At 49.3% G+C, this 16,709-nt stretch overlaps 1 protein-coding gene across 1 annotated transcript in view; it reads right to left on the bottom strand.

Moving 5' to 3' along the window:
* Positions 1–1,931: 1,931 nt before the first annotated feature.
* FBXO47 (F-box protein 47) overlaps positions 1,932–16,709 on the bottom strand; it is a 181,036-nt gene continuing 166,258 nt past the window's right edge. Inside the window, exon 10 of the mRNA XM_040436628.1 lies at positions 1,932–2,544. Coding sequence (XP_040292562.1) covers positions 2,432–2,544 — 113 coding nt within the window. The 3' untranslated portion in view covers positions 1,932–2,431. The remainder of the gene's footprint in view (positions 2,545–16,709) is intronic.

Genomic DNA, 16,709 nt, shown 5'->3' with positions numbered 1-16,709 from the left:
CTCCCTCCCCTGCCCCGCCGCAGCACTTCTATCTGTATCGCTCTCCTGAGGACGGCGATACAGATGACTATGGAGATGAGCGCTTCCACAATGGAAGTGTTCATCTCCGTGTGCCCTTCCTCTGCCCCCCAAGTCACCAGTGGCCAGCAGGGCTCAAGAGGCAGCTGCCTTGGGACCCCCAGGAGCAACTGGGCCCGGGTCAGCTGCCCCTTTTGCCCCGCGTTAAAGACGGCCCTGGTTACGACCACCCTGCAATCCTTCAGCGGTGGTCGTGCTTGCACATTATAGACAAAAGTACCAGCCTATGTGAGCTCCCATCGTCCCGGCCACCAGAAAGGCCGGCTCTTTTCCCTACAGTGTGGAAGCATGGCCACCGCTCAAAGATTGCAGGGTGGTTGTAACCATGGAAATGAGCACTGTATAATGTGAAGGAAAAATGAATCTAGCCAGCAAAGGAAGCAATATGGACACTCACAATACATTAGTAAGTGGCTTGTATTATCTTTTTCTATATGATAAATGCCACTTGCTTTTTACGTTCTCAATTGGAGTTACACAATGGACAGTCATAGCTGTCATGTATCCAGTAATAAGAAGGCATTTGAATTTTTTTTTTAGAAACTCCCTACATTGCCCACTGAAGGCTGATGTACTGTATGTGAACACTGCAGTAGTGCCTAGGTCTGTATAAGCCACATCTACACACTGACAGTTTGTGACCACAGCGTGCAATGTACAATTGTTCTGTACATTGCACAAGGAGTAGACTGAGCAGAGCTTGCAGTGGTACTCGGTTCTAAGGGTGCCATATATAAAAAAAAAAAACTTGAAATGCTCTTATTATTTATGAACATACATCTCAAAGAACCAACTTAAAGGGGTTGTACCAAGATTGACACCAAGCATCTATTCACCAGATGACAGGTGATAACATTATATGGGTTCAACCACTGGCACCCTCACAATGACAAGAATGAGCGGCCCATCTTCCCTGTATGAATAGAGCACTGGTCATGCATGCAAGCTGCCGCTCCATTCATCTCTAAGGACATCATGGAGATAACCAGTGTTGTACTTTACTATCTTGGTTACTATCTTCAGCAGTCCCATACAGACTTGAAGCACATGCTTGACTACCACTCCATTCAAATGTGGTAGATGAAACCCCCATCCTTGCTCAGTGGGGGGGTTCCTGTTGGTTGGATCCCCACTGATTAGACATATCATCTTATGGGTAGGTAATAAGTGTCAATCTTGGTACAACCCCATTAAGACAAAGCATCTTCTAAGTTTAGTGAACTGCTTTGAAAGAAATAATTTGCATTAATTATTATAAAAATGAATCCTAAATGATTTTACCAACTTTAGATTAGAACATTCATAGTTTTTATTTTGTCTTAATTAACAAGACATAAATCATACCTGAAAGTGACAATGCACTAGTGTGATATAAATACACATACATACACATAGCTGTATATTACTATTCTTATTATTAAATGCAATCTGTTTGTCCTGCACAAATACTGTTCAGCAATCTAATATACAAGGATGCTGTCACGAAAGAGCAAAAGAGTCTATTATTGAGTTTCACTGAAATGCTTATACTAACTAAAAAAGCAACCTGCAAACCAAACTCACCCACTCACTTCTAAAATTAGGAAATACTGACAGTCAGAAGATCATTTTCCTTAAAGAAGAACTATGTGTTATTATTTAAAATGTTGGGGACACTATACGATAAAAGTTCTCACTATAATGAGGCTCTTAAAGTGCATCTGTAAGCAGATTTGTACCTATGAAACTGGCTGACCTGTTATATGTGCACTTGGCAGCTGAAGGCGTCTGTGTTGGTCCCTTGTACATATGTGCCTGCATTGCTGAGAAAAATGATGCTTTAATATATGCAAATGAGCCTCTAGGAGCAACAGGGGCGTTGCCATTACTCCTAGAGGCTCTGCTCTCTCTGCAACTACTGCGCCCTCTGCACTTTGATTGACAGGGCCAATCAGTGTAAACATCATCACGCCTGGCCATGACTTCAATTGCAGAGGTTGCAGCAGTTGCAGAGAGAGCAGAGCATTTAGGTGTAACAGTAATGCCCCCGTTGATCCTTGAGGCTAATTTGCATATATTAAAACTTAATTTTTGTCAGCAACGCGGGCACATATGAATATGGGACCAACACAGATGCCTTCAGCCAGCATCATAGGTGCAAATCTGCTGACAGATGTCCTCTAAAATGTTATTCTCTGTATTTTAGCCTCTGCTAATTAAATACTGGTCTGACATATGCTTTTGTAAATGTCTCTACATTCTGTCATACAGTTAGTTGTCCAGTACACATAGCAATGCCACCATCACAGTAATGCCCGGAACACTAAAAAAAACTTTTATCTTGAGAACATGCAAGGATTTCTCAAGTTTTCTCTCAGACAGAAGTGCCATTCAGTGTCAAGTAGAGGATCTCCTTGTGGAAATTTGCCTGAGCATTGACCAGATGGAACAGATTTAGAAAGCTGCTGTCCTCCTCATTGTGTCCTCCTGCAAAATAACAACAACAACAATCCTGACAGGTGTCGGTGATATATACAGCAGTATGTTCAATATAATGGCTTATCATTTATGGTAAATGTATTTTATAATGGTAGATGTTTTTTTAACATGTAGGTATAAGGAGGTGGGGAAGCACACCCACTTTAAAAGCGAAACCCTGTCAGGATTCTGAAGAGCGCAGTCACTTCAGCACCAAAACACTAGGAGTAGGAGGTGTCTGTTCTCACTATAATGTATATAGACTGTAGTGGCGAGATCTGGTCACTAGATGGTGTTGTTGTACAACAAATGTAGACACTGCACTAGTCTAAAAAGAAAGCAGAGCCAGGGAAATAAGGCTACTTTCTCACTGGTGTTTTGGCTTTCCGTTTGTGAGATCTGTTCAGGGCTCTCACAAGCGGTCCAAAACGGATCAGTTTTGCCCTAATGCATTCTTAATGGAAAAGGATCCGCTCAGAATGCATCAGTTTGCCTCCGTTCCGTCTCCATTCCGCTTTGGAGAAACTGAGCCAAACGGATCCGTTCTGACACACAATGTAAGTCAATGGGGATGGATCCGTTTTCTATGACACAATCTGGCACAATAGAAAACGGATCCTCCATAGGCTTTCAATGGTGTTCAAGACGGATCCGTCTTGGCTATGTTAAAGATAATACAAACGGATCTGTTCTGAACGGATGCAGTCGGTTGTATTATCTGAACGGATCCGTCTGTGCAGATCCATGACTGATCCGCACCAAACGCGAGTGTGAAAGTAGCCTAAGCTAAACCCTCTTTGCTGACATTGTTGATGTCAGGAAGAGGGAAGTCTGCATATACAGTTGCAAGAAAAAAATATGTGAACCCTTTGGAATGATATGGATTTCTGCACAAATTGGTCATAAAATGTGATCTGATCTTCATCTAAGTCACAACAATAGACAATCACAGTGTGCTTAAACTAATAACACACAAAGAATTAAATGTTACCATGTTTTTATTGAACACACCATATAAACATTCACAGTCCAGGTGGAAAAAGTATGTGAACCCCTAGACTAATGACATCTCCAAGTGCTAATTGGAGTGAGGTGTCAGCCAACTGGAGTCCAATCAATGAGATGAGATTGGAGGTGTTGGTTACAGCTGCCCTGCCCTATAAAAAACACACACTGGTTCTGGGTTTGCTTTTCACAAGAAGCATTGCCTGATGTGAATGATGCCTCGCACAAAAGAGCTCTCAGAAGACCTACGATTAAGAATTGATGACTTGCATAAAGCTGGAAAGGGTTATAAAAGTATCTCCAAAAGCCTTGTGTGATCAGTAGTGTTGATCACGAATATTCGAATTGCAAATTTTTATTGTGAATATCGGCACTTCGAGAATTCGCGAATATTTAGAATATAGTGATATATATTTGTAGTTTCGAATATTCGAGATTTTTTTTAAATCAGTACACATGATCCCTCCCTGCTTCTAGCTTGTGGGCCAATGAGAAAGCTGCAATATCTTTGAATTTTCGTAATGTGAATTTTTGTAATGCGAATCAGAGAGATTGTGAAAACTCAGATCCGATGGTATATTCAAACCTCCAGGCGTTCCCATAGTGACGGGGACACTTGTCGAGGAGGAGTATGCCAAAGTGGAACAACTGTACAGATAAAAAAAAGACATAAAAACTAAATATATTTGTGGTAGGAGCTAATCGAGTGACAGAGTAGGCATGCCTATGTACTGCCCTGAACCAACTGGCTGGAGTGTGCCCGGTGCCAGTGACGAGGTAAGGCCTAGATAAGTGGGCCACCCAGGAGGAGTGAATGAAAAAGGGGATGGGAGGGAGGGGCAAAGAAACGGGCGCCCTCCTGCTTGTACTAGGGGGTTTAAATAGGGGAGGTCGCTCCACCCACTATTTCAGGCTGCACGCAGCCTTAATAATTTGTGGTAGGAGCTAATCGAGGAACAGAGTAGGCATGCCTATGTACTGCCCTGAACCAACTGGCTGGAGTGTGCCCGGTGCCAGTGACGAGGTAAGGCCTAGATAAGTGGGCAAAGAGAACCGGCTCGGAGTAGGGTGCAATGTATTTATTGGAGCATCATGGAACCCATAAAGCCCAAAGAACGAAAGGCTCTGACAATCTCAACTCGCGGATTGTGAATGTACCTTGCGTAGCAGGACGACCGCTAACGACCCCCCTTGCGGGTGACGTGTGCCGGTACCTGATGACTGAATGCTGCGGAAGCGGCCCCTACGCGAGAGGAGTGCCCGGATACCGTGTTAGGGTTGAACCCCAACCCTGCCGTCAGGGTGCGGACATTGGAGACAAACTGGGCCGAAGAAGGGGGCCTACCGTTGATTGGGAGCAACGGGTCGTCTAACGCGGGAAACTGGAGTGAGGCCAGAAGCTCTTGGAGCGCCTTGACGGGACACCGACAGTTGGCCGTAGGGAAGAACTCTACCTCGGTGGGAGGACCAGCCTGATTGGACTTGGTGGCTGGGATGGACCGTATGAAGTGGACCGAATGCCAGGCGAGATGTCGCCTGAGCAGGGTCGCTCGGTTGACCGTGCCGCAGGTGAACTCCCCGGGTCTAAGAACCCATAGAACCCTAGGTACATGGCTGCTTTGGTGATGATGCTTGCTGAGTGCCCAAAAGGGAGACCGTCTAGGGCTACGGACAATCTGCGGAAAGCTCGCCTGACACTGGTTGTCTGCGCACCTGGACCGCCGCGCTAACCCTGAGGGTGGCTTTGATGGCCTGATACAAAAATGGATTTGGCAGAGGGGTCGCCGAGCATCCGATGGTGTTGAATGCCGGCCAAATACAGCTTGATGGTGTTAATTGACAGGTGACGGTGCGTGTGGCAACGGGCTATGAAAGCCACTGGATATTGCTGGAAAAACCCTGAGCGTTCCAGGCAAATATATCGGATCCTGAGCGATTCAAGCAACTGCGTACAACCTGTGGGACAAAAGACCTGAGCGATTCAGGCAAATGCGAACCACCTGTGGGAAAAAGACCTGAGCGATTCAGGGAATATGTAACCTGAGTGAAACAAGAAAACACACAACCTGGAAATACCGCCAATCTGAAGACAGGAAAACAAAACCTGAGTGATTCCGGAAAATACGTAACCTGGGTGAATCAGGAAAACATACCACCTGGAGATACCGGCAACCTGAAAGACAGGAAAATACAAAACCTGAGCGATTCAGGGAAATACCTAAACCTGAGCGATCCAGGAAATACCTGACCTGAGATTCAGGGAAACGTAAACCTGAGTGACTTGGGCACATACATAACCCGAGCGACCCAGAAAACATGAACCCGGGCGATTCTGAAAACATAAAACCCGAGGAACTCAGGTAAATACATGAATCCGAGCGACCCAGGGAAATGCATGGACCCGAGCGATCCAGGAAACACGTAAAACCCGCGTGACTCCGGGAATTAGACCTGGGTGAATGGGCAAAAACGTGAATTCTGAGCTAATCCGGGAAATACATGAAACCTGAGAATCAGAAGGAAACAGAAATGAACATGGTATAGAAAGGATCGCGACCTAACCGAATCAACGGACAGTGCTGCCAACTCTCCGGCGATACTGAAGACCTAGGAATGGTGGCTTGTGATAAATTAAGGAAGGCTCTGAGCTGCGGAGAAGCATCACGCCGCCACTTGGCTGGAACTTACCTGAAACCCGGCACCGTGGAGTGACCGGGCATGGAGGAGCCCTGCGATATAACTGAGGATGGATAGACATTCCGGTGGCCTGAGGCCCTGCTTACAGGAAAAATAAGCTTGCGTCGGTACGAGACCCGGAGAGAGGTGTGATCTGGTGGCACTGGAAAGAGGCGATGGAGAATCGGGATGCAGCCTGGGCGTCATGGCCAACTGCTGGGTGACCCTGGACAGCCAGAATCAGAGCCCGAAGTCGCGCCGCATGCAACAAACCTGCGGAAACAGAAATCCAGACACACAGGACACGAATCGGGTAACCAGGAACCAGCCGGACGCTGCTGAACAAATCCCTGAGCGTTACAGGCTGATGCATAGAACCTGCGTCATTTGGGCGATGCACTGACTCCTGAGCAGTTCAGGCGACATGGAATCCTAAGCAACGCAGGCAATTACATGCACCTTCATGAAGATGGCGGACACCTGGGAAGGTCGGGCAGTACCTTGAATCTGGTTGGACCTGGCCACTACCTACTCCCTGGGAGACCAGGGAAAAACAGAAGCCTGAGCGAATCGGGCCAACCTGACCTGCGTGAATCAGGGGAATACATAACCAGACTGTTCAGGAAATATGCAACCTGGGAACAACCGACCTGGAAGAGGAAGGAAAACAAAACCCGAATCAGGGAGAACATGGCACCTGAGCGATTTCAGGGAAATACATGACACCTGAGCGATTCAGGGGATACATGACACCCGAGCGAATCAGGGAGCACACCACCCCTGAGCGATTCAGGGAACACACCACACCTGAGCGATTTAGGGAACACGCAAGACCTGAGTGATTCAGGGAACACGCAAGACCTGAGCGATTCAGGGAACACGCAAGACCTGAGCGATTCAGGGAACCTTACCCCTAAGTGACTAAGGGAGGCATAACACCAGAGCGATTCAGGGACCTGACCCCTGAGTCACTTAGGGAAGAAATGGCACATGCGATTTTTGGGAACATGACACCTGTGAATTGGAGAAAACATAATCCTGAGTGATTCCGGGAAGACATGACACATGCGGTTCTTGGGTAAATGACACCTGTAATTTGGAGAAAAACACGACGCCTGAGCGAATCAGGGAAGACAAAACCTGAATGATTCAGGGAAGACATGACACCTGCGACTCCGGGAACATGACCCCTGCGATCTGAGGAAAACATGACACCTGAGCGATTCAGGGAAGACATTACCCCCGAGCGATTCAGGGACGACATTACCCCCGAGCGATTCAGGGACGACATTACCCCCGAGCGATTCAGGGACGACATTACCCCCGAGCGATTCAGGGACGACATTACCCCCGAGCGATTCAGGGACGACATTACCCCCGAGCGATTCAGGGACGACATTACCCCCGAGCGATTCAGGGAAGACATTACCCCCGAGCGATTCAGGGAAGACATTACCCCCGAGCGATTCAGGGAAGACATTACCCCCGAGCGATTCAGGGAAGACATCACACCCGAGCGATTCAGGGAGGACATTACCCCTGAGTGACTTTTAGAAGAGACATACACCTGAGTGATTTTTAGGGAAGACATTACACCTGAGCGATTCAGGGAAGACATTACACCTGAGCGATTCAGGGAAGACATTACACTAGAGCGATTCAGGGAAGACATTACACTAGAGCGATTCAGGGAAGACATTACACTAGAGCGATTCAGGGAAGACATTACACTAGAGCGATTCAGGGAAGACATTACACTAGAGCGATTCAGGGAAGACATTACACTAGAGCGATTCAGGGAAGACATTACACTAGCGATTCCGGGAAGACATTTACACTTGAGCGATTCAGGGAGGACATTACACCTGAGTGACTTTTAGGGAAGACATTACACCTGAGAGATTTTTAGGGAAGACATTACACCTGAGTGACTTTAGGGAAGACATTACACCTGAGTGACTTTTAGGGAAGACATTACACCTGAGTGACTTTCAGGGAAGACATTACACCTGAGCGATTCAGGGATGACATTACACCTGAGCGATTCAGGGAAGACATTACACCTGAGCGATTCAGGGAAGACATTACACCTGAGCGATTCAGGGAAGACATTACACAAGAGCGATTCAGGGAAGACATTACACAAGAGCGATTCAGGGAAGACATTACACTATCGATTCAGGGAAATTATATATTTTTTTTTTCAGCAGTGCGGGCAGCATGCCAACAGCCGGCGACTCGCCCACACGGAGAAGCGGCGCCCACTGGACAGTGGCGGCTGTGCTGCTAGTCCTGCCGCCCGGACCCCCGCACTGGGTAACATGAGCAGGAAGGCATGACTGCCACAGACAATTTTGGGAAGATGACACCTGTGAATGGAGAAACATCTGAGCGAAACAGGGAACAAAAACCTGAGCGATTTAGGGAAGCCCGAGCACCGGCGTGCTTCAAGAAATACCACAAAAACACAAGTGCCTGAGCGGTTCAGGGGACGTATGGCCCCTGACTGATTCCAGGAATTCGCAGACTGGAAGAACCCTGGACTAAAACCACATGCTTGGGTTGAGGCCGCAGCCGGCCGGCAGAACCCACCCCCTGATCTGTGTGGGACAGAGGAGCGGCGCCCGCCGGGGGCCGGCTGGCAGAGGACTGTGACGCGACGTGACGCCTGTCAGCCACCCCAAGCTCCCCGGGAACAGCCTGCCCCCCACACGACCCCAGGTGACAGGACAGCTGGGGTGCTTGTGGGAGGACCAGGCATGGCCAGCAGGAGTGGCGCAAGCCCAGGAAGACAGGGATTGACCGGGACCCCGCCGCCTGACTGGATAGTTAGGCCATATCTACAGAGAACCTGTCCCTCATTTGAGGACCGCGGCGTCGACTAGTGCCCCAGTGCTGCCGTATGCAGGAGACGCGCGGGTCCCACGACCGGACCTGCTCTAGTCTGCAGGGAGAGAAGCGGGGGTGCGTCCGCACTGCCAATAGGGCTCGGCTACCCAGCCGGGACCACTTACCGGAGGCGCCGCGGTCTGGATTCCACGAGGACGCGAAACCGGAAGTGACGTCACGGAAGGTATCGAAACCGGAAGTGGCGTCACGGACGGGCGGAACTTCAAAGAACGGGCCCCCCACAGGCCCTGCTGGCATCCGTCGACACATCGGAAAAACATAGCGCTACAGCCCCAGCCGCACAGGGACGCCGGCCGGGAGATACAAAACAGCCAGGAGCAATGCGGGAGGAGGCCGCAGAGAAGCCAGGGCCTCAATTAGTGGCGTCCCCGGCGGCGCCCCGGACCGGAGAAGGGCCTCTGGAGCAGCTGCTACCAGGCAGACCAACCCGCCGCCGACCCGCAGGGATCGAGAAGCGGTGCATGCTGCCGGTCTAAGAACGGGCCCCCCTTTCCTCTGGAAGCCAGGCGGTGGTCAGGACCCGAGATGACGACCGAAGACCCGACCGGAAGTGACGTCAGGTGCTGGTAAATCAAAGAAACGAGCGCACTCCTGCTTGTACTAGGGGGTTTAAATAAGGGAGGTCGCTCCACCCACAATTTCAGGCTGCACGCAGCCTTAATTATTTGTTTTTTAGAATATTCGTAATATTCTAAAACAAGAATATATAGCAATATAGCGAATATTAAAAAAAACAAAACAATGTAGAACAATTTAGCTAATATAGTTAGTGCTATAATCTTTTTTTTTTAATAGTTGTAACTTTTTTCCAGTCTGAACTTCAGATGAGAAAAAAATTAGACAAAGAAGATTATAGCACTATATTAGCTAAATTGCTCTATATTATTTTTTTTTCCCGAATATTCGCTATATTGCTATATATTAGTTTTTTGGAATATTCGTAATATTCTAAAACAAGAATATATAGCAATATAGCAAATTATAATATCACGAAAATTCGCAATAAACACTACTCCTAAAGTCAAAGATATTGCAGCCTTCTCATTGACCCACAAGCTAGAAGGCTGAACGCTGCCAGACTGATGCATTCTCAGCGGATCCGCGTCCACTGAGAATGCATTAGGGCAGTACGGATGCGTTCGGGGCCGCTTGTGAGCCCCTTCAAACGGAGCTCACAAGCGGAGCCCCGAACGCTAGTGTGAAAGTAGCCTTAAACAGAAGAAAATACGCCTTCTGGAGTGGCCCAGTCAGAGTCCTGACCTCAACCCGATTGAGATGCTGTGGCATGACCTCAAGAAAGCGATTCACACCAGACATCCCAAGAATATTGCTGAACTGAAACAGTTCTGTAAAGAGGAATGGTCAAGAATTAATCCTGACCGTTGTGCACGTCTGATCGGCAACTACAGGAAACGTTTGGTTGAAGTTATTGCTGCCAAAGGAGTTTCAACCAGTTATTAAATCCAAGGGTTCACATACTTTTTCCACCTGCACTGTGAATGTTTACATTGTGTGTTCAATAAAAACATGGTAACATTTAATTCTTTGTGTTATTAGTTTAAGCAGACTGTGATTGTCTATTGTTGTGACTTTTCAGATCACATTTTATGACCAATTTGTGCAGAGATCCATATCATTGCAAAGGGTTCACATACTTTTTTTTGCAACTGTAAGTACTGCAGCAACCATAATAGCAGAGTTTGGGCACAAGGCCACATAATACATGCTCACTTTCTTGCTGGGGGGGGGGGGGGGGGGTGCTGAAGAGTGCCCCCCTCAATGACAGGTGTTGCACCATCACATTATGGGTGTCATTCCTAGATGAACAGTTTCCTGGAAAGTGGATTGGTCGTCGTGGGCCAGTTGAATGGCCCCCAAGGTCTCCCGATCTGACCCCCTTAGACTTTTATCTTTGGGGTCATCTGAAGGCAATTGTCTATGCTGTGAAGATACGAGATGTGCAGCACCTGAAACTACGGATACTGGAAGCCTGTGCTAGCATTTCTCCTGCGGTCTTGCTATCAGTGTGTGAAGAGTGGGAGAAGAGGGTTGCATTGACAATCCAACACAATGGGCAGCACATTGAACACATTTTATAAGTGGTCAGAAACTTGTAAATAACTCATGAAAGAATAAAGTTATGTTAAAACCAAGCACACCATTGTTTTTCTTGTAAAATTCCCAATAAGTTTGATGTGTCACATGACCCTCTTCCTATTGAAAAATCAAAAGTTGGATTCAAAATGGCCAACTTCAAAATGGCCGCCATGGTCACCACCCATCTTGAAAAGTTTCCCCCCTCACATATACTAATGTGCCACAAACAGGAAGTTAATATCACCAACCATTCCCATTTTATTAAGGTGTATCCATATAAATGGCCCACCCTGTAGGCCCAATGCTATATGAGGTAGAGGCTGCACAGATCTCAAAGGCTCCATTCACACGTCCGCAATTCTGTTCCGCATTTTGCGGAATGGAATGGTGGACCCATTCATTTCTATGGGGCCACACGATGTGCTGTCCAGATCCGGATCCGCAATTCCGTTTCCGAAAAAAAAATAAAAAAGTCCCATTCTATTAGGCATTTTCTATTATAGTGCCGGCAATGTGCAGTCCGCAAAATGCGGAAGGCACATTGCCGGTGTCCGTGTTTTGCGAATCCGCAAAATACATAAGGATGTGTGAATGGACCCAAATACTGATGAACATCCACTGAGTATGAATGTGGTAGATGCTTGGTATTTTCAAATGCCCACAAAATGAGATTTTTGTGAACTCACCTGTAAAATCTCTTTCTCGCTTGATTCATTGGGGGACACAGGACCATGCGTATAGCTTGCTGCTGCCACTAGGAGGCAACACTAGGCTGAAAACTGTTAGCTCCTCCCCTGCAGGCTATACCCCCTCCAGCCTGGAGAGAGCATTTCAGTTTGTGCTCCAGCAGTAGGAGAGACCAAATTAAAGTAAGAATCAACAGAAAACTGTACACTGTCATGAGACCGAACCAAACACAAGGTTCCAACAGACAAAACAGGAACCCCACTTGCCTCACAACAATATGTGGGTGGGTGCTGTGTCCCCCAATGAATCAAGCGAGAAAGAGATTTTACAGGTGAGTTCACAAAAATCTCATTTTCTCACTCATATCATTGGGGGACACAGGACCGTGGGACGTCCTAAAGCAGTCCCCGGGGAGGGAAACAAAATTCTCGCAAACTAATTCTCTATGGAAGTCACTGAACTGCGGTCTGCAGAACCCTGTGGCCGAGAGAAGCATCCGCCAAGGCCAATGAATGCACCTGGTAAAATTTTGTAAAAGGCGTGTAGAGAGGACCAAGTCGCTGCTTTACACAACTGAGACGCAGAAGCGTGGTGGAGGTGTGCCCAAGAAGCCCCGACCGCTCTGGTAGAGTAAGCCGTGATCCCGGGTGGAGGAACCTTGTCGCTGGAACGATAGGCCTCGGCAATGGCCGAGCGAATCCACCGAGCAATAGTGAAGCCGCCAAACCTTTACGAGGGCCTTCCGAAATAATGAACAGACAGATCTTCAAGGCCCGTACTACATCCAGACGATGGATGGAGACCTCCCGCGGATGAGAAGGCTGAGGGCAAAACGAGGGCAAAACAATGTCCTCATTCACGTGAAAGGCAGAAACAAGCTTTGGTAAAAAAAGATGGCACTGGACGAAGAACCACCTTATCTTGGTGAAACACCAAAAAGGGTTCCTTGTAGGAGGGAGCTGCCAGTTCCAAAACCCGTCGAATAGAGGTAATGGCCACTAAAAAGGCCACTTTCCAGGAAAGTAGACGGACGGCGCTGTCTGGAGTGCACCGAGAACCAGGTTCAGGTCCCAAGAATGTAATGGGGGCCGATATGGGGGAACGGTATGTAGCGTATCTAAACTCTGATGGAAGACTGGACCCTGGGAGAGTCCATCTCCTAGCAGAAGAATGAGTTCTGAGTACCAAGCTCGTCGAGGCCAGTCTGGGGCGATCAGGATCGTCTTGATGCCTTCCTTCCTGATTCTGCGTAAGATCCGAGGTAGAAGTGGTAACAGTGGGAACACATAAAGAAACGCGAAGCTGTCCCAAGGCGCCACGAGAGCGTCCACGCCGTGTGCTGCTGGATCCCTTGCGCGAGAGAGGAAGCACGGGAGCTTGTGATTGAACCTGGACGCCATCAAGTCCACTTCCGGACGTCCCCACCTGAGACAGATGGCCTCGAATACCTCCGGATGGAGGGACCACTCCCCCGGGTCCACTGTTGTCCGGCTGAGAAAGTCTGCTGTCCAGTTGTCCACTCCCGGGATGAAGACTGCCGAAATCATCGGAACATGGGACTCCGCTCACTGAAAAATCTTTGCAGACTCCTGCATCACCGGAAGGCTGTGAGTCCCTCCTTGGTGGTTGATGTAGGCCACAGCTGTGGCATTGTCCGACTGCACCCTGATCGGACGACCCTGCAGAAGTGGAGTCCAATGGACAAGGGAGAGATAAATGGCCCGGAGTTCCAGTATGTTGATGGGAAGTTTGGACTCCGATGGAGACCAAACACCCTGGACCGTCCGTGTGGCGAGAACTCCGCCCCAACCGCGAAGGCTGGCGTCTGTTGTAATGATCGTCCATATCACTGGAAGGAAGGATTTCCAGATTTCCGGCAATCCAGAGAATCCGGGGATTTGTCCCAAGATGATAAAATGGCTAGTTGAAAACACCTCGTGTGAAATTGAAATTGAGCGAAGGGAATGGCCTCGAAGGAGGCCACCATCATGCCCAGCACCCGCATGCAATTGTGGATAGACGTATTGCGGCGTTGGAGTAATATGCGTATAGATCTCTGAATGTCCACGCTTTTGTCCAATGGCAGGCATACCACGGCTGCACCTGAGTCTAGTATCATGCCCAGAAACCTGATTTGTGTGGTGGGAGATAAGCAGGATTTACGCCGATTGACTATCCACCCGAAGCGGGACAGGGTGCTCGAAGTGATCTGAAGACTCTCCTCGCATTGGGAGACTGTAGATGCTTTGATCAAGATATTGTCTAGATACGGGAGGAGAGTGATGCCCCTGGAGCGCAGGAGACCCAGGAGGGGGGCAAGCACCTTTGTGAACACTCTCGGAGCTGTCGCTAGGCCGAATGGCAGGGCGACGAACTGGTAGTGACATGAATGAATGGCAAAACGAATTAAACGTTGATGAGCGGGTGCAATGGGAACGTGTAAGTAGGCGTCTTGGATGTCTATCGATGCCATGAGTTCTCCCTGTACCAAAGAGGCAATCACGGAGCGGAGTGACTCCATCTTGAACCGTTGAATGCGGAGGAAGCGATTCACTATCTTGAGGTCCAGCACTGGGCGAACATCGCCTTTCTTTTTGGGTACTACGAAAAGGTTTGAATAGAAACCCGTAAACCTTTCGTGTAAGGGGACCGGAATTATCACGTCCCGTATGAGAAGGGACTGGACTGCTTGGAAGAAAGCAGCCGCCCGACCTGGATCCTTGGGCGGCTGGGAGAGGAAAAAACGGTTGGGTGGGATAGATTTGAATTCTATCTTGTATCCTGATGTCACTACCTCTCGTGCCCAAGCATCCGATATATGAGTTTGCCACATTTCCTGAAAAAGAAGGAGACGACCCCCCACCTGTAAGGGTGGGGTCACACCTTCATGCTGAGGGCTGTTTCCCGGGAGCGAAACGAGGCTGTTGCGCTCGCGGACGCCATGCTGGCTGGGGTTTGAAGGATAGGCCTTTTCGCTGGTCCCGATTAGGTGGCCTAGATGCAGGTGAGGCTGCCGGACGAGTGCCCGCAAACCTAATAACGGGAAGATGTGACCCTAGGACGAAAGGAACGTTTCGCCTTAGGTTGCGGTAAATGGGTGCTTTTTCCCCCTGTTGCTTCCGAAATAATATCATCTAACCGGGTACCAAAGAGGCGAGACCCGGCAAAGGGAAGTCTTGAAAGAGAACGTTTGGAGGATGAATCCGCTGACCAGATTTTAAGCCACAGTTCTCGGCGGATAGATACCGCGAGAGCCGAGGAACGGGCGACCATTGTCCCCGCGTCCAGAGCCGCTTCGCAGAGGTACTTTCCTGCCTGCGAAATTTGTACCGCCAAGGACTGGAGTTCCGGCGGAGGAAGATTGGTCGCAAGGTCTTGGTTCAAACGGAGGGCCCACTCCGAAACCGCCTTGGCTACCCATGCCGATGCGAAGATCGGGCGTAAGGCTGAACCACTGGCTGCAAAGACCGACTTCGATAGCGAGTCAATGCGCTGATCTACTGGGTCCTGGAGAGAGGAGCCATCCGCCACCGGAATAGTCGTGTTCTTTGAGAGGCGAGCGACCGGTGGGTCTACCTTTGGAGGTGAGGCCCATTTTTCCACACAATCAGTTGGAAAAGGGTAGAGCAAGTCTAACCGCTTTGGGACAATGAAGCGCAAACCTGGCTGGTCCCAAACCTTTGTGACAACAACGGAAAAGTCGTTGTGTACAGGGAAGGACTTAGGGTTCTGCTTAGTACGCAAAAACGACACTCCCTGGTGGCTGGTGGAGGGGAGTTCCTCCTGAGCTTGGAAAGTGTCCCGGATAGCTGAAATCAGACTATCTACCATAGACGCAATCTGGGAAGACTGCTCCAGGTCCATCTCCGTATCTGAATCCGCAATCTCACCATCTGATAGTGCGTCACCTAAAATGGAGGACGTCTGAGATCGGGAAACGGGAGGGGGGGGGATGCAGAGGCGTCAGAAGAGGAATGACGACCTGATCTGGGACGCTTGCTAGTAAGCCTGCTCCTAGTTTGTGCGCCTTGCGAAGGTGAGGGCTGCACTGTGGGTGATCTCTCTACCAAACGACCCAGTAATGAAAGGGTGGAATGGGAGACTTTGGAGAGGTCTTCTACTGCCCGGGACAGGGACCTTGCCCAGTCAGGTTCTCCACAACCAGAGGGGTCTTGAACTCCTGTGGGTTGTGACAATATGGATGGATGGCTCTGTGGGGCCGCCTGACATGCAGAGCATAGAGAGAGTGACTGGCCACGAGGGAATTTAACAGAACATGAAGTGCAGGCATAATAAGTGGTCCTGCAGGGTGCCTGGGGAGGGGTCTTGGCTGGGTCTGACATTGTGTGGCTTCTCTATGCTGGAGGGGGTAGCGATCTCCTACCATTAGAAGTCCTAGGTCCTGTGTCCTTGTGGCAAGGGAGCGCTGGAGAGGTCTTCCGGAGTGGCGCGGTGGGAAAATAGGCTCCGCCCCCGGTGCGGGCCATGTGAGTAAATGGCTGGGAAGAAGCCACGCCCCCCGCTCGCATGCTAGGAGCCACCATGAGACGGGAAGGGGTTAATATAGCGCCGAACATGTTGCCTCAGGAGATGCCTGGAGACTTAAAGTGGGGAGGAAGAGCGCTGAAGAGGGAGAGATCGGACCGCTCTCCTTGTAGTAGCAGAGCTGCTGCAGCCGCGATGCTGCCGACATTAACCCCCGCAGTGCCGTACCGCCGCCTTTGAGGATCTGAGGACACAGGAGGGAGATCGCTACCCAGCAGACAGGGGTGAGGAGCTAAGGGAGGGAGAGAGGGGAG

The sequence above is a fragment of the Bufo bufo genome, chromosome 6, assembly GCF_905171765.1.
Source record: "Bufo bufo chromosome 6, aBufBuf1.1, whole genome shotgun sequence".
NCBI lineage: Eukaryota > Metazoa > Chordata > Amphibia > Anura > Bufonidae > Bufo > Bufo bufo.
The sequence above is the reverse complement of the archived record's forward strand: the minus strand, read 5'-3'. Positions and strand labels throughout refer to the sequence as shown.